Source organism: Coturnix japonica, chromosome 16, assembly GCF_054131305.1.
Source record: "Coturnix japonica strain WE chromosome 16, WE-NBRP24, whole genome shotgun sequence".
Taxonomy (NCBI): Eukaryota; Metazoa; Chordata; class Aves; order Galliformes; family Phasianidae; genus Coturnix; species Coturnix japonica.
Window position 1 is genome coordinate 15,584,333 of NC_140678.1, and position 26,283 is coordinate 15,610,615.

The window sequence follows — 26,283 nt, forward strand, 5'->3', positions numbered from 1 at the left end:
ACCTGCTTAGTAAAGAGCGTCCCCAGGAGCTCTGTCCAGAGATATGCCTCCAAATTGAGGCAGTGCCGTGGCTCAGTGGCCATGTGCCCACCCTGGGCAGCTGAGAAGGGTGGAGTCGGGCAGCCCATTTGTGACATCAGCAGGAATGCATTGCATCACAACGCAGGGGATGGGTTTAGGGCCACAGGCAGGCAGCGCTGCTGCATTTTTGACCTGGGCCAATGGTGAGTGCAGCAGCAGGGGAAGGTCGGGCTGGACGAGGGATGTGGTGCAAACACCGGCCCCTATGGGAGCACCACGGGCAGTGCTTGGAACTGTCCCTGCCAGCACTGGCCTCGGTCCCTGCTGCCACCCAGCTCCCTCGTACCCACTGCTCCTACCTGAGCACAGGGCCATGCGGCTCCTGGCCCCGCTCCCTCCCAGCCCCACTGAGCCCCTCTCTCCCATCTCTTGCAGATCATGGCTTTGGTGTTTGTTCTCGCATTGTTGGTGAGGGCGCTAAGTGTCAGTGTCAATACTGATGTGCTCATGCTCGAGAACGTGCAGCGGCGCGAGGTTGATCTGCAAAAGCACATGATACCTCCGCAGCACGAGATTGAGCAGAGGAATGAGCAGCAGAGCTGGGTGGACATGTCATCTCTGCTCTTTGCTCTGCTGGATTACTGGAAGATCTGGTTCAATGTGGGGCTGATTCTGTTGCTCCTTTGGAACATGGTGCAGTCCATACAAATGAGCCAGCATGATGAAAGCAGCAGTGAAAATGACAGCTCCAGTGGCGAGGAGGAGGCATCGGGGGCGGAGCAAGAGGAAGAGGAAGAGGTGGAAGAGGTTGAACAGGAGGAACATCAGGAGGAACAGGTGGAACAGCAGGTGCAGGAGGAAGAGGAACAGGTGGAACAGGAGGAACAGCAGGTGCAGGAGGAACAGGAACGGGTGCAGGAGGAACAGGTGGAACAGGAGGAACAGCAGGTGCAGGAGGAGCAGGTGGAACAGGGCGGACAGCAGGAGCAGGTAGAACAGCAGGAGCAGGTGGAATTGGTGGAAAAGGAGGAACAGGAAGAAGAGGAGGATGACGAGGAAGAAGACTTCAAAGATTCAGCACTGACAAAATTTCTCACAAGGCGTGCCCTGGAAAAGGTGGAAGGAAGGGCCACCAGGTGCCCTATAGTGGAGGAGCTGATGGACCAGCTCGTGCAGACCTTCAGATTCATCTGGTCCAACAGCTTCTTCCCGGTGCTGCAGCCCGCCATTGGGGTGGGCAGTGCCTTTGAAGGCTGGAGTCCCCGGGAGTGGGACAATGTGTACTGCCTGCTCGTGCCCATAGAGCCTCCCCCCGGGCACACCTTCCTCCTGGAGCTGGGAGATGAAGGGCACGGGCTGGCAAGGAACTCCCGCGTCCGCGTGGAGCTTCAGTGCATGTGCCAAAGGGAGAAGCAGCTGGGGAATGTGCTGTGCTTCCTCCACCACCATGAGGAAGAGCTGAGCCAAAATCAGGACCCCAGCCTGCTACAGACTCTCTGCACTGACTCCTACCTGGATGTGGAGAGAACTGTCACCTGGTTCACCGCACAGGTGGCAGCAATCTGGAAGACCACCCACCACGCGCACGCCTACAACCTGAAGGTGCTGCCTTCCAGACGCTCCTGCAAGCTCCAGCTGACAGAAGCCTACAGCGGGGAAAAAGTCCTCGTCGAGCTGCTGTTCGGGGTGCAGCAAGAATACTCGGACATCTACCTGACCAGCCAGAACACAGACGCCGGCTTTACGCCCAGCACAACATGGCCACAGAGCTGTGCTGTGGCAGAAAAGAAGTTCTTCCAGCACACGGCCAGGAGTACCGGACAGGACAGCTCCCACCTGCACTGCCTGACGTTGCTTGCCAGCATCTTAGTGGGCATGGGCTTTTCCACCTATGTCATCAAGACTCTTGTCCTCCACACTTTGGCCATCATCCCTTTGAAGAAGTGGCGCAGGAAGTATTTCCTGAATCGGATGGAGAATCTCCTGCGGTACCTGCGCTTCTGCCTGGATGAGAAATGCCTGAACCACTTCTTCCTTGGCAGCAAGTCGGTGCACAGCACGATTGTCCTGCCGCAGTCCTTCCGATCCGCCAAGCCGCTCAACCTCTTCCAGCACCTGGAGGAGGACCCGGACGCCCACTCCATAGCGCTGCGTGAGTTCAGGGAGCTGAGAGATCGCTACATCAGACTGCTGCTGTTCGGACGCTGAGAGAGACCTTTGTCCGAACCCTTCTCTTGTTTTGGCTGCAAGCTCACATCCTGTGAGCAATAAGACTCTGAGACCTATTTAGGAGGCCAGAGGTGGCTGTTTCCTTGTGGCAGTCAGTGTCACGTTGGAGAGAGCTTACCAGTGGAAGATCCGGCCTGTGACCAAATGACTCCATCTTGGTATGGGAGATCTGGGGATGGAACCATTGTATCTTGTGAAGGCAAGATGCAAACAGATGCTTCCCTGCTCCCTCTGACGACCATCTCTACTGAAGATCAACATCTGAACTACGAGTCATGCTGGAAACCCAGTGGTGACTAATTCTCTCTTGCTTTCTACAAAGACTCTTTGCTTTTATTTCCTATCTCTTTTCTATCACCCGACTTCCCTTCCCCATTTCCCTAAACAACAACAACTTTTAATAAACTCTTATAAACTATATATCCTGTTGTGTCTCAATCTCGCCGTCGTGTGTACGTATATTGAAAGAATATAGAGGCCACTAAGATGGTCGGGGTGCTGGAGCAGCTCTCCTGTGAGAAATGGTTGAGGGAACTGGGCTTGTTTAGCTTAGAGAAGGCTCTGGGGAGATCTCGTTGTGGCCTTGCAGTACTTGAAGGGAGCGTATACAGAGGAGGAATTGCTGTGTCACGGTGTTATCTAGATCAATCTATGTCTGTGACGGGGAGGGGCAGTAGGCTCCTGTTCCCCCTGGCTCCCAGCGCATAGGAAGGGAAAATAAGAAAGGGGTAGGGAGATGGGAGCTGGACTCAAGGAAACAAACAGAGAAGTGGCAACGATCTAAGGAGGAAAACTTATTATTTTACTAATTACAATCTAATGGAAATTGAGGCTAATAAGCCAAGTAAAATAAAAGGGAAAGAGAGAGAGAGGTTTTCCGAAGACCGAGAAGCCTACTTTGAAACTGAAGGTGCCACGGCTTGGAAGCACACCCAGACTCGCTACCAGGCAGTTTGAGAGAGAGACAGCATCACTTCCGTGATGTGTTTCCCTCTCTGACTGTGAGACCCTCTGGGACATGTAGTTGTTCTCTGTGCTCTATATGATGTTATGATGTGGAATACCAATAGAAAAATGTACAAAACCATGACATTGTGAGGGTGGGCAGTGATAGGACAAGGGGGAATGGCTTTAAATTCAGACAGGGAAAGTTTAGGTTGGATCTTAGGAGGAAGTTTTTCACTCAGAGGCTGGTGACGCACTGGAACGGGTTGCCCAAGGAGGCTGTGGATGCCCCATCCCTGCAGGCATTCAAGGCCAGGCTGGATGTGGCTCTGGGCAGCCTGGGCTTCTGGTTGGTGACCCTGCACACAGCAGGGGGTTGGGACTGGATGAGCACTGTGGACCTTTGCAACCCCGGCCATTTCATGATTGTATGATGGGTGACATAAATCGCTGTCTGATTATTGTTGCAATATGCTTCTTTTCATGTGCTCTTAACCAAATACTGCTGGTGTTGCCCTGGGTGTCCTGTTTGGGGTCGTATCCTGGTAGATGCTTTACGAATACAAATGGTGCATAAAGGCCTGTATAGTTCATTAGGACCAGATCTCATGTCCATCGATAGCAGTATTATATAGAAATAATATACCTTTACATATATAAAAATGATAGACCTTTCAGAAGGGTATATAAATGCAGCACAGTGGACAAACATATATTACTCTGTCCACCTGTTTGACAAAAATGTATATATTATTTTATACCCTGAAGCAGGGGTTTTAATATTCCTTCAACAATATTTTGATATAATCATCAATGACTATAACTGCTCTGCTCTGGATCTTCTTGTCATCTTTCTAAATGTCTGCTCCATTTTTTCATCATGTTGGACCAAAAATATAGCGTGGTGATGAACTACACAGGTCTGTTTTGTGCTGTAGATGCTTAGCCCTGGAAGTTTATCAGTAAATAAGAGAGATGAAAAATCCACTTTAGAGAGAGGATTAGGTAAAAAATTCAGCTTCTTGAAAGTAATCTGAGAGGTACTACTGACGTATTCGCCAATTAACCTGACTTATCCCAGGACTTCAACTGTCCCGGGGAGAGAGACACAAACATGGATGCCATCATGTCTACTCTCAATATATTGCTCTGTCACACACCTTATATGCCATCCTAAATCCCGCGCAGACACGTACACCCGCTACGCAAAACCCGATGCACGCGAGAGAACCTATACACACACCTACCTAAACCCGCAGCCCACTAACTCTTAACCTACAGGCCTAACTCAGCTATTCTAGAACACTCCATCTACTCAGAACTACTGTATGCACTCATAAATCCTCGCAAAGACAACTTAGCACCCCAACATACTACAGAACTCTGTGATCAGTGGGAGGTTGGCACAGGTTTGCTGTTAAAAATGGCACTTTCTGCCCTTCTGTGTCCATGGGCTCCTGAAGGATTTGTAAATCCTTGTGCTAAAGGTGGATGAGGCTTGCACATCTCCTGCCACCTGATTATTACCTGTGCAGATGGAACATATCTCTGGGTTCTGCCTGCAGGTAGCAAGGACAGAGCAATCCCACATGGACAGGGACTTGCCAAGGTATAGCTGAAAGCAGGTGGTAGATAAGATGAATTGCCTTTCAGCAATTTGCAACCAGAACGAGGAGAAATTTCATATGATAGTGAGCTGCAGTTCCTGCTATCAAACCTGACCTGGTGCTAAGCCTCCTAACAGCTATTGTCTCGGACCATTTAGAAGAGAGAGTCCCATTCAGCATTTCCTGTCCCTGCTGTTACCTGGAGGTTTTTTGCTGTGCTCTCACTGCTCCTTTCCATGCTGATCTTTGGGATGCTGCATTGCTGCAGCATCACTGAGGAGCAGTTAGAGAATCACAGAATCATCATCATAGACTCATAGGATGGCTGGGGCTGAACAGTACCACAATGATCATCTAATTCCATCGCTGGTGGCACCGCAAAGATGAAAGGAAGAGGCTTTGTGTTATAGGAGCATTGCCATGCAGTGCTGATTGCCTATAGGGTTTCAAGCAAGGAAACACCAAAATAATAGATCAGAGCACCCATGATTTTGTGTTGTGTTCACGACAGTATTTGGCCCCTTATTTGCTATGGTGAGTTTCATTTGCTGGAAACCTTCATCTCTCTTTTAAATGATCATTCTTTGGTTTGAATCAAGCTTTAAATGGGAGTCAGTGAATGCGCTCCTGGATTTCTGTATGTGTTTGCCCGGTGGGATAGGTTGTAGTTAAGTGAAATGCATGGTGTAAGCAAAGAGAAATTGCTGTATGCAAACCATAATTTTTGCATACTTACTGTTTGGAGTGCTGATGAAAGGGATGTATCACAGCATTTTTATCATGTCGGCTGCTCTCCCTGTCTCACTGCCTGAAGGGTGGCAAAGGGCCCCTTTCATCTTGAGGATTATGAGGCCATCATGGTAAACAGCAACACCTGGTTGGGTTGACCTTGTTGGAGCTTTCATCTTTTGTTCGAAGTTTTGAAGTGTTCCTTGTGGTTCTTTTGTTCCCCGAGTCATGACTTGATGTTTAGCGAGATCAGGGAGGAGCAGCTTCTTGCTGGAGTCATTAATGTGGATGGGGAGGGGAGAAGACAGTGGCCAGCTGAGTGCTTCCAGAGTCCCAAGGTTGGGGATGGCCCTACAGGTTTGGAGCTCAGTTCTGGCTGCACAGAGGGTGCCTGGATCTCTGCTTCTGCTGCTTTCACCCCAACAAATGCTCCTTAAGAATGAAATGCAACATGCCACTTGGCTTCATACCTCTTAATCCCAGAACAGGAGTCCATCCACAAGCGGATGAGAGAAACTGACAACAAAGGACTTAGCAAAGAGACACTGACAGAGTCAGTGGGCAGTGCTGCCAGTTTCTGCCTGCACTTGTAACCAACCACCCAGCCTTGCCACCATCACACTGGCTTCCTGAGCTCATTCATTTACTCTGGGGGGTGCCTGCAGGGCCTGGAGCGTGCAGGAGTGGAACGGGAGGCTGTCCATGAGGCACTGTGCTCGGGGGGATTTCCCTGGCTGGACCATTGCATGTTCTCTGCCTTGCAGCCTCTGAATGCAGACAGAGCCGGATCCTGGTGGGCGAATGCCAAAGAAATCTCTTAGTTGGTAGCCGAGTCTCATACTTGCCTTTATGATATTCTTTTAACATCAAAGTAAGATTCATATATAAAGCAGAGCACCCAAGAATATATCTCTAGTAATGGTGACAGTGAAATGTCATTTTTGGATGGAATGTTTTTATTTCCCTTCCTTTTTAGTCTCACCTTTTTTAGTTTTCTATCCACTGATTTTGCCCAGAATTTCCAACCTGTGGAAATATATTCCCGTGTTTATTTAGCACTGCTGCTTTTCCTGCGCTAGCAGTATGGATTTAGACATTGGCTCATCCTTTATGCAGTTCAGAGAATGACTTCAGGAAAAGTCCTAATCCAGCAAAGGTGGATTCTTCAATAAGGAAAAATACAGCTCAGATTGCAAGAATAAAGATGGAATGGGTCTTTGCTGTGTTCTGCCTCTTCCAAGCATGTAAGATTTTTCACTCAGGGGTGGTGACCCCAGCACTTGCTCTTGTTGAACCTCATCCCATTGGCCCCAGCCTATTGATCAGCCTGTCCTGGTCTCTCTGTGGGGCCTGTTTACCCTAAGGCAGATCAGCACTTCCTAACAACTTGCTGTCATGTGCAAAATTATTGAGGGTGCACTGGATAGATGCATAATGCAAGGGGCTTTGACTGGTTTGCCCACAGAGGAACCCACATTGGTGATTCTCTGAGCAGCAGCAGCAAAGCCTCACATGTGGAGGCTGACCAGATTGCAGAAGGGGAACAGGATACAAACAGTTTGAGGAGCTGCTTCACTGACATTTCCAACACTGTTTTGGTAAAGGCCTTCGCTAAGCACAGTGACCTGAGATAAGCACAGAGTCAAGTTTAACATGCCTGAGAGGAGGATCTGGAGAGGAGGATGTCAGAAGTGCTCCAGTGTTACCATGATGACTGGCTTCCCACTTGCCCCCCATTGTAGTTGCACTGCTTGGCACTGGAAGGCACCAGCCTGGAGCTCCGGCTGCAAGGCTCCGCCAAATGCAGGAAACAACAGACACCCAGAGACTGGTGAAGGGTCCTAAACCAACAGGCGGTACCACCCTCATTTGTAAATACAAGTCACCAAGCCCTGGCTTAGATGAGCCAGGATCCTGTTCACAGGACTACAGACTTCTATGGAATAGCCATGTTCTTCTTTCTTTTTTTCTTCGTATTATAAATTTTGCAAACAGATCACTTAACCCAGAGCAGAACAAAACCACGTGTAATTAGCTGTGAAGTAAGTGACACCATTCAATTCATGAGAATTTTGTTTTCTGCTTGCTCAGAAGCACAGCACTCAGCACAGGATATGATCTGCAGTAAGAAAGGAACACATCTGACACATTGGAGTCCTACTGGGATTTGGCAGTTTATTTCCATGAGCTGATTGTCAACAGTGGGGGAATTAATGACCACGTTATAAGCAGTGTGCATCTGCACACAAGCACTTATGTTTGGCATGTATAGTGTCACACGCGCAATGAAATTAATTACAGAATTATGTGCAATTATGGTTATAAGTGTAACACATTAAGCAGTCTCTTGCCAACTATTTAATGCACGTACTCTCAGTAAACTCATTTTTTTCAAGGATTCACAACTCTTTTCAAACATATACTTCAATTTAAGCAGTTCCTGGAGTTAAAGTGGTTGACTTGTGATTTATACTCTGCTGATGGGGACATTTTTTTTTTTATTTTCATGTCCTTTTAAACTGCTTATTGTAAAGATTTCTCCCCATTGCAGTGTTTCTTGTGCCACTTCTTCTTACTCTGTTCCCTCATTTTTTAACTGACTTTCCCTTTGTATTGTCCTGTCATTATACGTACCCAGAACAAACAAGGTATGGAACAGTGTCTGCCATTGGTTTGTGTCTTACTGTATTGTGGTTAGGATGGAGTAATTAAGGTGAATAGACCCAGGGTTCCAACACCCCCCAGGGGCAGCCCCAGGTCCTGCAAGAGCAGCTCCGGCCCTGCTGCAGCCCTCACCATGCCACTCACGTCACACTCTCAAAGAGCAGCTGCAATTCCAAGGAGGGTTATTTCATTTGGCACAGAATCTTTTTTAAATGGGTAGCTTCCCAGACTTATGCTGAACAGCAACGAGCAAAATTAACTTGTAGAATTGTGTGTAGAATTATCATGACAAGTGTTCTAGCTGTATCAGCCAGCAACTACATCCCTAAGATGCAATCGTTATTTCATTTTTGTAAGCCCCTTCCCCATTTTCAGATGTCACAGAATGACAGAATTGTAGGGGTTGGAAGGGACCTGCAGAGCTCATCGAATCCAGCTCCCCTGCAAAGCAGGCACTCTACAGCAGGCTGCACAGGTTGGCATCCAGATGGGTCTTGAATATCTCCAGAGAATGAGACTCCACAACTCCCCTGGGCAGCCTGTTCCAGTGCTCCATCACCCTCACTGTGAAGAAGTTCCTTTGTATATTGGTGTGGAACTTCCTATGCTCCAGTTTGTGGCCATTTCCCCTTGTCCTGTCCACACAGACAAATGAAAAGATGGTGGCCATGTGCCTTTATCTCCCACACTTAAATGCTTATAAACATTAATCAGATCCCCTCTGAGTCTTCTTTTCTCAAGGCTGCACAGACCCAGGTCACCCATTTCCTCATAGGAGAGATGTTCCAGGCCCTTTATCATGTTTGTGGCCCTCAGCTGGACTCTTTCCAGATGATCCCTGTCTGTTTTGTACTGGCAGCCCAGAACTGGATACAGTACTCAAGAACCGGATACAGTACCATATACGTATTTTTTACTTCCATAACTCAACACAACCTTCTGTTTGGGAGACAAACAGCAACCTGTTTGTGATACACACCTGCAGCGTGTATCGGTGCTTTTGACTGAGTGAAAATTCATACATTCAAAATATGATTGCCAAGAATATAAAAGGGATCTTAGGCAGCTTCTCTTCCCAGAGTTTCATCACTGGCTGCTGAGCTCATAGACAGAGCTGTGTTTGACGGGGGCAGTGCCTGAGCACTTCACACAAAGTGGCCAAGGAGCAGTGCTGCATTTCTGCATGGCTGCATTTCTGCATGGCTGCATGGCTGCCTTCAGTGCTGCAGGAGCTGTCAGTGCTGGTTGTCTCCTGGCAGTTGGAGCCATTTGGGCTCCCCAGGAGTAATTTTGCAGAAAGCCTAAGAAAAGAGAAAAAGCAGTGTGTTTTTACAGACAGCCTTCTAGGGAGAACAAAGCGCTTCCCTTGATTTCTGCACATAATTTAGGGATAACTTAATTAGCTTCACTGAAGTCATGCTAATTTACCTTAGGTAAAAGTGATTCTCTTTCTCCTTTTGTGAAAAGGGAACAGTGTAAATTTTCTGATGTTAATTAAGACAGAAGCAGACTATACCTTCATGTATTCAGTGCAAAATAAGCAAGACTAGAACACAGCCCAAACTCCAGATTACAATCACTGGCATGGTCATCGTTTGGCACAGGCATCCGCAGCAGCTGGGATTTCTGCAGCTGGCTGATAGAACAGCATAAGGAGGAACGTGTTACAGAGGTGCTTGAGAACTGCGTGGGTTTCTTTCCATGAAAATATCAGAGATTTGGAAAAGCTTTTTTGAGGGGCAGGTGCTACAGAGAGCCACTGTGCCAGGACCGTGGGGAGCTGCGTGGTGGGGTCACCATAGGACATAGAAGGTTCCAAGTTGGAAGGGACCCACAGGGATCACACAGCACCACCCAGACCTGGTGTCAGAGTGGTGTCCCAACACTCCCTGAGCTCCGGCAGCTCGGGGCTGTGCCTGCTGCCCTGGAAGCTGTGCCATGCCCACCACCCTCTGGGGCACAGCCTTTCCCTCACCCCCACCTGCCCTCCCCTGACACAGCTCCATGTGTTCCCTCAGACCCTGTGGCTGTCAGAGAGCAGAGCTCAGTGCTACCCCTCCACTCTCTGTGAGGAGCTGCAGGGTGCCATGAGGAGCTGTAGGGATGCCATGGGGAGCTTTAGGCTGCCATGGAGCTGCATTCTGACATGAGGAGCTGCTATGAGGGAGTCATAGGGCTGCCTTGAGGGATAACTAAACACAAAGACTACTAATACATTTCTGTTATTGTTTCATCTGAGGACCTCTATAAAACAGTGTAAGAGATTATTCTTTCACACCATTGTCTCAAAGTTTGCTGAGGACACAGATGGACAAGTCCTGGTCAAGGGTTGAGAAATCCTTTGTCTAAATCATAGAATCATAGAATTACCCAGGTTGGAAAAGATCTTGAAGATCAAGTCCAACAGCAGCCTAACAATAGCACCCTAACACTAACAACCCTTTGCTAAATCATATCCCTGAGCACCACATCCAAATGGCTCTTAAACACATCCAGGGATGGCGATTCAACCACCTCCCTGGGGAGCCTATTCCAGTATTTAACAACCTTTCTGTAAAGAAATGTTTCCTAATATCCAACCTAGGGACACATATGGACAAGTCCAGGCAAATCACAGTCAGAGTTGATGAAATATTTTGTCTGAAGATTTGCAATCCAAGGGCAACGATAGAGAAAGAGATAAGCCACAGCTTAGTGGCTGGGAAGCAGTCTTTTCTCAAGGGAGATGCCATCTCGGGGGTTCTGCACATGGCTCTTACCCAAGTACCCAGGAATACCACATTGGCAGAAGAAGGATAAAAAAGGGACCAATAAACATGACATCAGGTGCTTCACAACATGATTCCTGCATGCTGATAGACTCTCCTGGGCCTGCTACCTGAAACTTGCCCCTTCCTCTTGGGCCTGCTCTGTCTCTACCTGCTTGCTGCCTAAGGCCGGCCACTCTGCTGCTGCTCTTCCCTGCACTTTTGCCTTGGGGCATTGCAATGGCATGCAACAGAACACTGCTAGGTCTTGGTGGTGACTATCCCTGCTTTATGCAATTTTTGCTTCTTTCCTATATTTCCTATTGCCCACTTTCCCTTCCCCATCACCCTAATTCATAATAGTTGCCAGTCCTCCCCTTCCCCATCTCCCTGATTAAGATTTGTAATAAGCTGGTTGGACCACCATTTGAACTCTTTGTTTCTTAATCTCATGTCAGGTATACATATATCAAAGAACCTCCTCTCCTTCCTATGAATTGGAGCAAGACAAACAGCTGTAATAAATAATGGTTTTCCTTATCAACATGTGTGGGATCGCAACCTTCCTTCCTTGCAATTACCCTAGAATAACGATTTTCTGCTAACTCCAAGTGGGCCTCAGCGTGAGTTCCTCAGATCTGAACTTTACTTGAGGATAATCAGGGTTGTTTAATTTCTGAGCAGCAGCTTCACTGAGGTAATTGATTTGTTCTTGAAATCGTGGTTTCAGGGAAATGCTCTTTGTAATTTCCTCAGCTGATATTTCATGTTGTGTAAAATTGCAGCTGTCACACTGCTTTGTATCACAATATGGTTTTCAATGGAAACATATCACCAGCTACAAGTGATTGTTGAAGGAAGTTTAAAAAAGGCACAGAGAAAAAGAACCCTGGAACTGTGTATTCTTTGAAAAGCTATAGAAAAATTCATGGCAAAATACACTGAAGTCTATGGACAGCAACTGTACTAATCGCAGTTCATGGAAGTAATATTTTTTTGATGAATAATGTATGCAGAATGAAACTTATTCAGTACAGTTCATCCTTTAAACAATGCCTGCAAAGATATGACAAGCAGCTGGAGAGATCTTTGTGGTGTGTGTTAGCCATGAACACAAACTACCAGTAAGCTATTAGGGAAAGTGCAAATCGTCCTTTACCTTACAAAATCTGTGTATTACAGAAACACACAAAAGGCTTAACTGGAGCTCTGCTAGCCAAGCGATGGTACATATTTTCAACATCTATGCCCTTGTGCATTTTCAAAAACCTCCTAATTTGTAGCACTTAGAGACCAAGGCATGATGGGCAATGGGTGGAGTGAAGCAATGCTGCGTGAATGAGTATTGGCAGCTGGGTGAGAGGTGTAGAATGGGTATTTTATTCCTCTATCCAGTTGCCCTCTGGGATGCCAGGCCCTTGGCAGATGGACATGGAAAGACATAGAAGAGACAGAGGGCACAGCTGAAGTGAGGTACATTTTGAGCAGGCACAAGATGACGCTATTGGCGAGAGGATGGCCAGGCACTCTGCTGGAGACCAAGGAAGCTGTGGGTTCTCCATCCCCAGTCAGAGTCGGAGCTGGACTGGCCCAGGTCTGCAGTGGAAGCAAACCTCCAGGCTGGCCACATCTGAGCAGAGGACTGGAATTGCATTCTTCCAAAATTTGTCTAACATTTTTTTTGTGTGTGATTTGCTGTTCTTAAATATACGTATATATTACACATGTTATATAAACATTTAATTATTGTGTATTTGTATACTTAGAATATATCATAGAATCACAGAACAGTTGTCTGGAGGGACCTTTCAAGATCATGTAATTCCAGCCCCTCCAGAATTGATTGCCATGTGCATACTAAATATGTATACATCAGCTATGTAGTTGCTCGTTTCTCAAAGGACACCATGAGTATTGAACTGAAAATCTATCTGTAAAATGGAAGTATGATTGAAAACCACACCAAGATATTTTGAATCCAGTGATGTTTCTTATAATAGAACTAAAAGAAATCAGGCTTGCATGTCACCCACAATCTAACAAAATGTGTTTCTATCACATAATCTCTAATTCTAGGGTTTGACCAGTTTCATTTTATTATTTCAGCTTCTGCTTTTAGCTGTAATGTTTTAAAACTTCCATTGGAGATCTCTTGGTTTGCTTCATTTCATCTCATTCTATTCCTCAGTTTTAGACAGTGACTATAGCAAAGAATGTTTCTGATTTTCCTGAAAGTCGTCATTTACTCACAGTGATTTCTGACAAATGCTCTGTTGTACAGTTTCTTTTTTATGATGATTGCATGGAATGTGCATATCACCATTATTTCCTTTAAGCCATTTGGATGAAGATTTGCTTGTACATAGACAAAAGCTGTATACCTTGGCTTTCTGAGTTTTGGTTGCATTTATCTTGCTTCATTTTTCCATTTAAGGATTACTCCATGTTTAACCAGCATGGAAATAGCACAGAATTTGGAGGTTTATTAATATCTATAATACAGAGCATTTGTGTCTGTCTCATGCATTGAATAAGATGATAGAAGTGGGAAAAGATAAATGACAGGATTTTACAACTGATGTAGCAGCTGTTTTTGTGATGGAAAGCAAAGCCATTTCAGTCACTCTTTAATATAATTGGGCGTAGCAAGGTTATGCACTTGAGGAAGAACTGACAGAGGGAGCACTCTTAATAAGGGACAACTGAATTGTTGTGTACGAAAGAAGTGTGAAGCAGAAAGAGAGCAGTGAGACTGAGCCAGAGGAAAGCCTGGAGCCTGAACCTGTTGAGCGTTAAATCCCCTTCCCAGGAATGTGACTCATTTGTAGCAATCCATGTTCCAAATCAAACCATCAGCAGACACATCTGCCTTAATCAGGGAGTATCTTTTCCAGACATTTTCTGCACTAATGGGACACATTTTCTGTTCATATTTTGATGGACAGAACAGTGCAAAAAACAGTCATCCTAAGTGAATATTTATTGTTATATCTGCCATTATTAAATGCCAAGGAGACATTATTTTACTGCTAGATTTTTAAAAAGATTCAGAAACACTCTGCAGATTAATGCAATTCAAATATAGGTATTTCAAATGCATAGTGATATTCACAGTAATCAGTATAAAAAAAAAATCAAATCAAGTCAAATCAAATCAAATCAAGCATTACTCCTCCGTTTTCACATACTGAGTTTCCTGGTAAGGCTTACAGCGTCAGGATACGATGAAATTCTTTAAAAGACCAAAATGAACAGCCACTTGTTTAATTGCTGTAGACTTTTATGCCAGGTTAGACCTATATTTGTTTCATCATATGGGAACAGTCCCATTCTATCCCAGACAGCCATTTTATTGTGAACATTGCTCTGCACTGCGAGACCACACCTATGCCAGAGGTACTTGTTTTCTTCCTACACATTAACTAACTTTGGTTGTTGAGCAGCATTGACACCAGAGGCTGTTGGGCTCCTTACCACAAAACCATTCCTCAAGAGAGGCTGAAATACAGTCTTACCCATCACTCTATGATACAGTGCACAGAGGGAGAGAACAAAGAGGGAGACAAAAAACTGAAAAAGAGAGCAAGAAAGAATATCCTCCATATATCTTCTGTGATATATGGAGGATAGTGATCTTCTGCTTTGTGTTGATTAATAGCATTGCTTGTTCTGCATGACAGTTACTCCCAGTGTGAACTGATAGATCATCCAGGGATCTTACCCAAGCCAGTTACCCATTAACTCGTAAACAAAGTATAAATATTAATTAATAATTCTTGGTTTTACAAAGTAAAGGACCCATTAAAATCAGGCAGCATGGAGATTTCATTTAGAAACACCTGCTGTCTCTCTGACTAGGCTCCCATAGGCAAGGTTCAGTGTGACGGCAGTGTCTTTTGAGGGTCGTTGGATGCCTGGGAAGCAGCAGCAGCACTTCTGTACCAAAGTGTTTCCCTTCCCCTATGCATATTTTAAATGAGGTGAATGTGCCCTGTCACTCACCAGCTCCATCAGCTCCTTATCTTAGCAGCTAATCTTGCTACAGGTAGTAAAAAAAATTACTGCAAGCTATTAAGTTTCTACTAAAATGTCAAATTCTGTGGAGTCTTGAAAAGAAAATGAGTGTATAGTCCCATTCCAGCTAGACAGATTGAGTTTGGTGTCCACTATGAACTAAAAGATTTACTCTCCAGATTGGCTAATTCCTTGAGCATTAAATGCCCCAAGAAAGGGAGCAAACATACTATTAATAACTCTAATGGCTAAAAAGCATATTATTTTCAAGTGATTTGTTAATCAGCATGAGTTCTGCCTACAGCTATTGCAATCAGTCATCTTTCTCCAGTAGTAGCTAGTGTCTTAATAAGGAACAACAAGGGATTTGGAGGAGCTAAAATTGTTCAGGCTCGAAGGAAATTATTAACCAACTTGGATAAAAGCCACCAAACAAGATGGGAATACTATTGGAAGGGCAGATTGTAAAGCCTCATTGGAAACAGATAGAGCCAAAGAATGAGTTTGTGAGAACGTCTGTTCCAAAGCTGCTTCCCTCTGATGAAATTCTCATCCATAGTTTAAAATGGGAAGAGGAATTTTCTTGCATAAGACATCAGTGACTCATGGCTGTGGCTGCAGGAGGGACCTTGGATTTCTGGTTGAGCCTGGGGTGATGAAGCTGAGCCTGGAGTCCCCTGCAGTGCCCTCAGAGCTGCCCGCCAGACCTTGGTTGAGTTCTCAGCTAAGCAAACAAAATGATGATAATTTGTTCCTTAAAAAAAAGAAGAAGAAAAGAAAAAGAAAAGGAAAAAAAGGAAAAGAAAAAAAAAGGAAAAGAAAAAAAAAGGAAAATAAAAAGAAAAAGAAAAGGAAAAAGAAAAAGAAAAAGAAAAAGAAAAAGAAAAAGAAAAAGAAAAAGAAAAAGAAAAAGAAAAAGAAAAAGAAAAAGAAAAGAAAAAGAAAAAGAAAAAAGGAAAAAAGAAAAAGAAAAAAAAAGGAAAAGAAAAAAAAGAAAAGGAAAAGAAAAAGAAAAAGGGGGGAAAAAAAAGGAAAAAATAAAGAAGGTTCTTTGCTGTTTATGCTTCTTTTTGTCCTTCAAAGCAAAAAATAAAAATAAAAATAAATAAAAAATTTGGGCTTGGCCCCAAAACTCCAGCATCCAGGAAGGGTTGTTATGACAGATGTGGTGAGCACCAGAATATCTGTGGGCAGGGGAAGTGAAACCATTGGAAGAAATTGCCCAGAAGTTGTCTAATTAAACAATTTGTGAAAACATTGTTGTCGTTGCCTCAGACAGCCTGGTTTGTGTGAGTAATTCAACGTTGTGTGAAGGCTGGATGAATGAATCTAATCTGTTTGAAGCTTCTGGCTTTATTGGTAACATTTTATAAATAAAATAGCAATACAGAGGGCTGTAGAATCCCAGTGCTCAGGTGGGATGCACATGATGAGATGCAGGTAGTGGACTGTAGAACACCTTCTGGGCAGGCACCCAGCACCCAAAGCACAGGGCTGAAGGACACAGCCCAGAACCAACGAGGCCACTTTGCAAAGCACAGATGGGCTTTCTAGGATGTATTTTTTTCTCCTGCACTTTTTAATTACTTCTTAAATCTGGGATCTTTTTAAAGCAAGTCAGGAACATTGAATTACCATTTTAGATTTTTTGTTTGTTTGTTTGTTTGTTCATTTGTTTGTTTAGAATTATTAAACTGTTTTTATTACATTTTCAGACTTTCTATGGAATAATAAAAATTAAAAAGCTTAGATTGAGAAACAACTCTACAACATTTATTAGATGACTGGCATCTATGAACATAAGATTTCTTCATGAAATTTTGTTAATGAACCCACAACAAGCAGGGGAGCATTTTGGTGCCCTGATGTACACAGGTGGTTTCCCAGCAGGTGGCCAGCACTGGCATTCCTGCAGTAATTGATTAGCTCAGGTGTACAAGTACAGCACTGATTGATTACCTATTAAATAACACTCCATTGCATTTCTTTCAATTATACAACACAGGATAGCTGTTGCCAGCCAAGAATTCCATGATATCAGACATATTGATTACTTATAATTGTTTATTTGCATTTGGAGCTGAGGACTTGGAGCAAACCTCTGTGAATGGCCACGAGGAGCACGTCTGTATCACACAGACAGTGTGCTGGGCTGGAGGACGAGGGCTTGGATGGGTCACTGGGCTTTGTGACAAAGTACTATGAACAAAGGGGACAGTCCTCCTGAGCAGGGCTGAGCACAGGATCCTGCCCTGGGCTCCAGGTGGAGACACAGCAGCTCAGGACAGGCTCTAAGGAGGTGGTTCCAATTGGGGAGGCCCTGCACTGCACACCCACCTGTTGATTTAATGCAGCTGAAAGCTGGCACTGCGCCTTGCATTGCTCGTGCAGTTTTAAACACACACAACTCCCAGATACTGGAATTTTACAAGGCCACATGCACATGTAAAGCAATCCTCTTGCTATTCTGAGGCAAAGGGAAGCTCTGTTCTAAAAATCTAACAGCTCTTTATGGCCATGTCTCTCATCTGATTGCTTTGCATCATTTCTGTGATCTCACTTCAGGATGCATTTTGGTTGGCTGTTTGTGAGAGCTTTTGTTAGTGGTGCTATTCTGGGACTGCATCCAACTTGCTCCTCATCAAGACCTCTGAGAGAAGTTTCCACATGAACCAAAGCCCTTAGAAGTCAGAAGTTTGAAGAGGAGATGCTGCAGCCAGTGAGCGGTGGGACATCCAGGGTCAGAACTATCATTACAGGTACAACAACAACTCCACTGCTGTTCCTACAGCCTAGACATGGCTGGGGGGGGGGGGAAGAGAAGGGTGGGGAAAGGGGGATCACACATTCTAGCAGCCCCACTATCTGTACCAGGTTGGCAGAGGCTTGAACCCCCTGAGCAGTGCTGGGTCGGCTGGCCTCTGACACACTCCTATCCAGGGCTGACCTCCAGAACAATTCGGCATGAACAGGGGCACCCAGAGCATCAGCAACATAACGAGAGGAGGGGTTGTTCTACACATGCTTCTTTTTCTGAAGAAATCTTTTCGCCATCATCTCCCAGTGTGCTTTTTTTTCCCCGCAAAGCTGTGATCAAAGTCTTCAAACATATGGCTCCATGGCAAGGCAAGGATTTCCACAAGCTCCTGGACTCATCCTACCGCTCCAGACATCAGCTTCTTGGGCAGTCATACACATGGCTGGGATCCTTTGGGCTGTTTCTACAGAAGGTTGCAGCACTACATTACAGAGCCGAACCACTGCCTTAGGAAAACTATTCAGCAGAAGCAGCTAACTAGTGATAGGATGAGAAGTAATGGCTTCAAAGGTGTGCCAGAGGAAGATTTAACAGCCCTACAAAGTCCATCCTCCTGAAGATAAGAACAGGGGAGAGACCTGAAGAACATTCAGAGCCATACCAGGACTGCATGGTGCAGTGCAGCACAGTCAGGGCGCTCAGCATGGCCACAGTCATTGGGCAATTCCCAGCCCCAGCACCAAGGACTCAGGCTGTGCTGGTGCTACAGAGTCATGAGAGAGGCACTGCAACAGTGGGAGCTCTGCACAGGGGCTGTGCTGAGGGGTGGGCTGTAGGAATGCAGGAGTCATGCAGCCGCAACATGTGTTGGTAGCCATGGCAGGGGGGGATTTGATTCTGCCAGAAGCATCATAGCAGGGTACAGCTCAGGTATGAGGAGACAACAAGGTGTGTGCTGCAGAAGACTGCAAGAGTAAGAATTCATGAGTAGCCATAGTTATACATCTTGCTGAACAGATTCATTTCCCAATTTTAAAATGGCATTTGTTTTGTCATGTTTCTCATCACCATTAGTGCATAATGGGACACTGTGCATCAGTTTAAATGAATTCATAATGAGTGCTGTAGCAAGTCTATTGAATAGGAGATAAATAGGTGATTATTCTGACTCTGCTCTGATGAATGGGATTACTTATGGAGTTATGTGCCACTTCCACAACCTCTTATGGAGAGAGATACCATAAATCAGAGCAGACTGGGTGACCCATTAGATGTCATAGCCAAAAAAGAGGAGGACTGACTACAAGAAGTAAACCAGAAAGGACTGACAATGCTAGATGCCAGCTAGCACAGATCAAAGAAGACTGATGAAATGTGAAGACATAATGTGGAGACTTGGGTGACCAGGACCCTCTTAAGGGAGTAATGTAAGGATGCAATGAGAAAAGGAAAGAAATGAAGGACTTGAGACTGGTACAAGGCAAGCTTTAGGAGAGTCATGGGCACATTCACAGGAAGGTGCATCCTTCCAGCATTTCCCTCTGGGCTTGAGGGAAATGAAATTAATGGTGGGGAAAGGAAGGGAAAGAGCAGGGAGATGCCGTAATATGTATGTTCACTTTTACACAAAGGTAGAAGAAATGAATTAGTGAGAATTTAGCAATGATATCTAGAAAGTTAGAAGGTAAATGATGTGAAGTGGCCACAGATGTATGATTATTTCCTGAGGACATCAGCTGAATGGATGATGGATATTGTTGCCCAACATTTAAAGAGGGGATGCAGGCTGTAAGAAACACAGAAATGGCTGTGCTTTGGACAGATGATCAGGAACAAGGGAGAATGGACCTGAGGTCCTGGAATCAGAGATGAGAACAGATATCTTGGGTGGAAGGAACACAACAGACAAGGTATAACATCCAGGACACAGTCTGACCTGCTAGCATTAAGAGAAAATGGCATGAGTAGGAGGAGGTGCTGGGCATAAAGTGTGTGATTTGTACCATACAGGATAATAGTTCTGAGAAAAGCACTTCACAGGGAGCATGTCACATTGCAAAGCATCACAGGAGACAGGTAAAGCTGTCATTCAACTACTTACAAAGGCTGACAAAGATAAAGAAAAATTTTCCAAAGTACCCTCTGAAAGCAAAATAAAACTCAATTTCAGACAGCTTAACGATATTTCATCACGTTTTTGTGGACACTGAAGCATGATCAGAACTAAAATTCAACTTGGTTAAGAAGTGAGAAGAGAGATGGGAGTTCCTAGGAAGAGCCCGGCTGATTCATCTGCACTTTGATGCTGGAAGGAGAGCTGATACTAATGTGCAATGAGTAGTTTTGGGACAGTCTCTGGAGATACAGAAAGATCGGCTGAACTTTGGTGGCAAGGACATGCCCCAGGGAACCACCATGTGCCAAGGGAGAGGGGACTCACATCAGGGGATGAGGTCACTTCCCACTTGGAGAGATTTGTTTCACATTTGAAATATTGTAATAAAAACTCTGAAGTTTTTGCTGTGCTGTAAGAGAGATCCTTCTCATATTGGCAATTGTGACATTGTGGGAAACTTCTAGAACAGACTGAGAACAGGTGGTCTAAATGGCAGTGCGGGCTGGCCACAGGATATGTAGCATAGTCTCTGGTGCAAAAAGTAGCAGTGACTTTAGTTTGGCAAATAGCATGGGTGGCATGGAAAGCCTGAAACCACAGAAAAATGCTGAATCATTAATAGTAACTATAAATGACTGGAATGAGTGTATATAAGGGAGAACTCATACATATATTTTAAGAAAACATAAGCATTACTGTACAGGCCTTACTAACAATGAAGTTTGGTTGTATAATGCTGAAATTTTATGTTTGACTAAGAGATTCCCACAGGAATGAAAGTAGAGAAGGGTTACGGCTGCAGTCAGTGACTGTCTGGACTTAATGAGCCAGAAGATATGAACAGAAGAGCTTCTGCGTCAACACGATGAGCCACTGGTCAGACTCAGTATGGATCACATTTGAGTCCCAAAGGCACTGAGCAGTGTACATTCCTCCAGTGTCACAGGCTGGGCAAACTGCTCAGATGTTTTCCTTCTGGATGAATGTCAGTTTTCCAGCTGCAGGGTATATCCCATACTCAGAGAGTCGGCCTGGTATTGTCCCCCATAGCACTTCTGACCAGAGCTTCTGTCCTTCCCAAACACTGCTCTAAATACATGTCTGGCTCCTGACCCACAGAGCAAGTGGATCGCAGTCAGACTGCAGTGATATGCCCCCACCTGGAGATGAGCAGGATCTCATGGTCACAGCAGGAAATACCCCAGACTGCCAGCACCCTGACAGGCAGAAAAGATGTTCAGGCAGAGACAGACAGTCAATGAAGTAGTCCCTCAGAGACTGAATACATGTCCCAGGTGTAAGGGATACTAAAAGAGGACCATGAGAGATTGCTTGACAAGTTGGCAGTGCGGTGCTGCCTGAGATGGAGCTCACATCTCCTTACTGAAGGAGTGACAGATACGGTTAAAAAGAGTTGGAAGATGCACATTGCACTGTGTCCTAGGGTCCTAGCAGCAAAGACTGCCCTTATTTCTGTTATCAAATACACATTCTCCCCCAAGGGCAGCTGGTATCTTACATATGCCAAGCACTCAAAAATGCCGCTCTGTCACCGTGTCATGGTCTGGTCTCATAGAGAAGTTTATTAGACTGCCTCTCTATTCTTCAAAGAATAACTCTGTATCATTTACAGAAGGCTTAGGAATGCCATGTGTAATGTGTGCTTTAAGTATTTGTTTGTTCTTACTTGAGCGTGGCTTTTGATGTAGGTCTACCCATTACATAAAAGCCAGTAAGCTAGAAAAGGATGAAAGAACATGAAATGGTCTGTATCATATCATTCTGTATAGTATTTGTGTATACTGAATATTTCATTTATTCTGTAATCTGCAGATAGTTTGAAATTGAAAAGCCAGGCTATTGCAATGGCAGCCCTTTTGTTCTTGGAATGAGTTTGGCTTACTCAAGCAAAGCAAGTGAGCACCTGATTAAAGGCAATATCTATCTTTAAGGAAAAAGGCTGTCATTCTGTTGAGCTATTGAGCAACTCCCAAATTTATTTAGCACTGTACATGACAGGAGCATGAATGGACTTCTTCCTGTGAGATGCAGTCACATCCATGGCAAAGTCAAGTCCCCACTGTCCTGTCACTGGAGGGGAGCCCAGGAGCAGCGGGGGCTCTGGGGCATGTGCAGACACAGCACTTGGGATGTGAGCACACAGAGCAATGCCCAGAGTCCATGGGGTAGGAGAACCATACTTAGGACACAGGTTCAGGGAAAACCCGAAGTGATGTGCCAGAAGAAATACCACATGGGTAGATGAGTGGGATGTGCAGCCTCAGAGCAGTAATCCTCGGGGCTGGAAATGAGAGGATCTGGATAGGAAATGTCCCATCCCTGGAGACAGCCCTGGGAAACCTGATCTAGCTGTGGATTTCCTCATTCACTGCAGGGGGGGTTGAACTAGATGGCCTTCAGAAATCCTTTCCAACTCTAAGGATTCTATGATTCCAAAAAGGAGAACCAAGTCACAGAAAACAACCCAGTGCATGGGATACTGGCTGAGCAGGACCATAGGCAACCCAGTGCCCTCAAAGTCTATGGTGGTAAGAAACTCTTTACTCACTGCAATATTCCTGGAAATCTGGTGTTGTTCCTAAAATGCAAAGCATGGCTGAGATTTCCTGGAATGAGAGAAGAGAGTGAATGTCTGGAGAACAAGTGGTGCTTCCCTCCTCCCATATATATACATATGTAAATAGCTTGTGACCCTGAGAAAGGCAATTCACAAGGAAAAGTGAAGAAGATACATAAAACCCTTTTAATCTTAGCAGGAAAAGATGCATTATGGAGAATGAACAAAAGTGTTCTTTCCATAGCAAGAGCTTCTATTTTATTTACTTACTTCGGTTTAAACAATAACTTGTTGCTTTCTTATTTTGAGACAAGATGTAGAATTCAGAACTATGATGATCAGAAACGTGGTTAATATTCAGCACAAAAGTGCAGAAGGCTGATTTTTTTCACTGAGAGAACTTCACACACCCCAGCACTTCACTGGAGGCTGCTAACCCTGCAGACAGTCCCACAGCCAGAGTAGCACCGCCCCTCATCTGCTGGGAGGGGCACTTCAAGTTCTGAATGCTGAGGTACAAGTAACCAAAGAGCACAAGGAAGAGGAACAATCCCCACCTTCTGGAATTCGCACCCAGCAGGGGGCGAAGGCACTCTAGGACTCCTCTCTCCACTCATTGCTTCCTTGGCAGCTGGAGAAGAGAAGGAGAGTCACAAGGAGCCACGTGAAAGCACTGCAGCATCTCTCCAGACTGCATTCATCAAATCCCACAAGCTGAACCTAGCTCTCTTCTATAGCGTGAACTGTGTGCTCAAGAGCAATGCTCTATGCAGGCAGGATGCAGAGGCAGGTAGTCAAGTAGAAAAAGATGGACTGTACAGGATTAGCACAAAAGACACCAAGCTGAGTGGTACGGTTGACATGGAGGAAGGAAGGGATGCCATTTGGAGGGACCTTGACAGACTTGAAAGGTGGGCCCAGGTGAACCTAATGAGGTTCAACACAGCAAAGTGCAACGTTTTGCACTAGGGCCAGAAGAACCCCAGGCACCTGTACAGGCTGGGAGGAGTGGTCCTTGAGAGCAGCTCGGCAGAGAAGGACCTGGGGGTCCTGATGGACAAGAGACTCAACATGAGCCAGCAGTGCGCTCTGGCAGCTTGGAAAGCAAATGGGATCCTGGGCTCCATCAGGAGAAGGGTGGTCAGCAGGGATAGGGAGGTGATTATCTCTCTCTACTCCGCTCATGTGAGGCCCCATCTGGAGTACTGTGTCCAGGTGTGGAGCCCTCAGTACAAGAAAGACATGGAGATTTTGGAAAGGGTCCAGAGGAGGGCCACGAAGATGATCAGGGGGCTGGAGCACCTCCCCTATGAGGACAGGCTGAGGGAGTTGGGTTTGTTCAGCCTGGAGAAGAGAAGGCTGCGGGGTGACCTCATTGCAGCCTTTCAATACCTGAAGGGAACCTGTAACCAGGAGGGGAGTAAACTCTTTGAAAGGACCCCTAATAGCAGGACAAGGGAAAAAGGTTTTAAGTTGAAAAAGAGGGAAGATTCAGGTTGGATGTTAGGGGGAAGTTCTTTACTAGGAGAGTGGTGAGGTCCTGGAACAGGCTGCCCAGGGAGGTTGTTGATGCCCCGTCCCTGGAGGTGTTCAAGGCCAGCTTGGACGGGGTCCTGGGCAACCTGATCTAGTAAATGTGGAAGTTTGGTGGCCCTGCCAGGCAGGGGGGTTGGAGCTTCATGAACCTTGAGGTCCCTTCCAACCCGGGTCATTCCGTGATTCTGTGAAAAGAGACTGAGTTGGGGTATCTGAGATCCTCATGAGAACCAGCAGTCAGATCTGGCACACCCAGACCAGTCTGGTTACAAGAGAGGGGAAGAGGCCAGAGAAGTCCCATTTTTAATCTCACAGGTTTTATAGGATTTTAGGCAATATCCATGAGATTTTATTGAGCAGAAAGAATTTTTACATTTCTGATTGCAACAGTTTCTGAGATCATTCTGCTCAAATCTCATCAGACCTCTGTATTCAGAAGTTCATCTGCTTGCAGAAAGTGATCAGACTTCAGCAAAGTGAGAGTACAAATGGGAGGAAACAAACATGTCAGCTAATGGACAATGGAGCCAGGAATCTTAGCAGTAATCAAAGAAAAGCACTGTGAGCAGTGCAGGAAAGTGACATACCCCTCTCAATATTATAGATCAGCTTTTACTGAACTCAGCAGAGCTGTCTCAAGCTTTAACTCCAATGATATCTGCAGAGCTATCACTACTTTCAGTGTACCTTTCAGTGAAGGTGAAATAACGTCCACAAAGAAAGTGTAACTCCAAAGCGAAAGGCTGAGCAGACACTTCATACAGAAGCACAGCTCCTGGCCCACGCACTACTCACTGCTTGGTCCCACTGGGTGCAGGACTCACCTGCAGGCCAGACCTAACACATCTGGCAAGCACGGTTCATCAGACTGCTAATGGAAAGCAAAGCTGCCCATTACATGCTCTCTGATGTGCTGCAGATACAGAAAAATGAACATATAAAATAAGATCACTATCAACTAATTTCCCATTGGTGTTTTTTGGTTTTTTTTTGTTTGTTTGTTTTTGTTTGTTTGTTTGTTTTTTAAATAGAGAAAACTCTCTGGAGAAGGGAGAAAGAATGTTTAAATATTGATTTAATACAGAGAATGGTCTGATGGTAATACATTTTCAGAAACACTCTTAATGGAAGGCTCCATCACAGTCATACACTGCTTCTAACAAACGCTTGGGCAGAGTGTTTCTCTCATTCCTGAGGTATAAGCACACAGAACAAAGCAGAAATTTTTCTCTAACTCCATAGTTATACTATGTTCCATGGGCTGCATCTGGCCTGTGGATTGTTGTTCCTGATCTATATGTTATTTTACCTCACTTTATATTATCTTGCTCCTGTTTCTTTAAGATATTCCATATTTTAAAATGTCATGTTTGTGTCCTTTAGATTTGGCATAAGAAGCAGCTGGAACTGGGCTATCTCCTCTAGCTGAAGTAGGGCTCATTTAACACAACATATTTCACTTCTTCCCATATGCTGCACACCCACAGCATTACACAGCTATTTTTCCTCCAAGAGAAAGCACACCCAACTCACAGCCTCCACACCTGTTTTAGCTCCTGTATCCAGACTAATCAAAAGAGGCTCCACAGAAGATAAGAGAGCAGTCAGACATCCTCTGTTTACTGATTTACACATCACACAGCCTAGCCTTGTGAAAGCAATGTTGAAGAAATGTAATCGGTTTATTTGCACTGTGACAGCCGCGTAAACCACAGAAAGGAATGTGACAAATGAAGCCATCAGCTGTGCTGTGCAGGGAGTGAATACATTACACTTCCAATTACCAAAGTAGATAATACATTCCTTAAATAGGCTGGCACTGAAGCCCAGAGCCATTGTCATGGCACCACTGAGCATCCCTAGCAAGGCACTGGGTGAGAGCACTTCCCCTGAGGACAGGCCCCAGATGAGGCAGGAGGTGATGGCCAATCTGGGCTCATGAGGTGCTATCAGGGATGGGGCTGACACCACACATAGGGGTGGCAGGAGAACAGGGGCTACACAGTGCATATCACTGCTGGAGCAGTTGGGGTTGCTGTAGGGAGAAGTCCTGGTTCCAATGATCCTGACATCAGAGATACTCTTGTGGCATTTAAACTGATAGGACCCATATACAAAACGATTCAGGCAGCTTTTGCTCATTAAGGGATACAGTGTGGTACACAGCAGCCCTGAAAAATCTCTGCTTCTGTCTAGCAAACACTAAGGGCCTCTGAGCCACTAATCTGACTGCAAAGTTAAGAAGTTAAAGCATAGTGCCACTTAACCTTGCTGTGAGGAGACTGCATGCCTTCATGCATCTCAGCAGCTATGCTCCTTGGTGCTCTGTCAGTGAACCC

The 26,283-nt window shown here is 45.3% G+C and overlaps 1 protein-coding gene and 1 long non-coding RNA gene across 2 annotated transcripts in view; one reads left to right on the forward strand and one right to left on the reverse strand.

The window, feature by feature from the left end:
- Positions 1 to 630: 630 nt before the first annotated feature.
- LOC146758290 (inositol 1,4,5-trisphosphate receptor-interacting protein-like 1) lies at positions 631 to 4,814 on the forward strand. The gene is made up of 3 exons (XM_085517304.1): positions 631 to 681; positions 1,048 to 2,085; positions 4,761 to 4,814. Exons 1-3 carry the CDS (start codon positions 631 to 633, stop codon positions 4,812 to 4,814), a joined length of 1,143 nt encoding a protein of 380 aa, XP_085373430.1.
- A 2,872-nt stretch (positions 4,815 to 7,686) lies between these two features.
- LOC146758291 (uncharacterized) overlaps positions 7,687 to 26,283 on the reverse strand; it is a 28,853-nt gene continuing 10,256 nt past the window's right edge. Inside the window, exon 5 of the long non-coding RNA XR_014934964.1 lies at positions 7,687 to 9,496. This is a non-coding gene — a long non-coding RNA (uncharacterized LOC146758291). The remainder of the gene's footprint in view (positions 9,497 to 26,283) is intronic.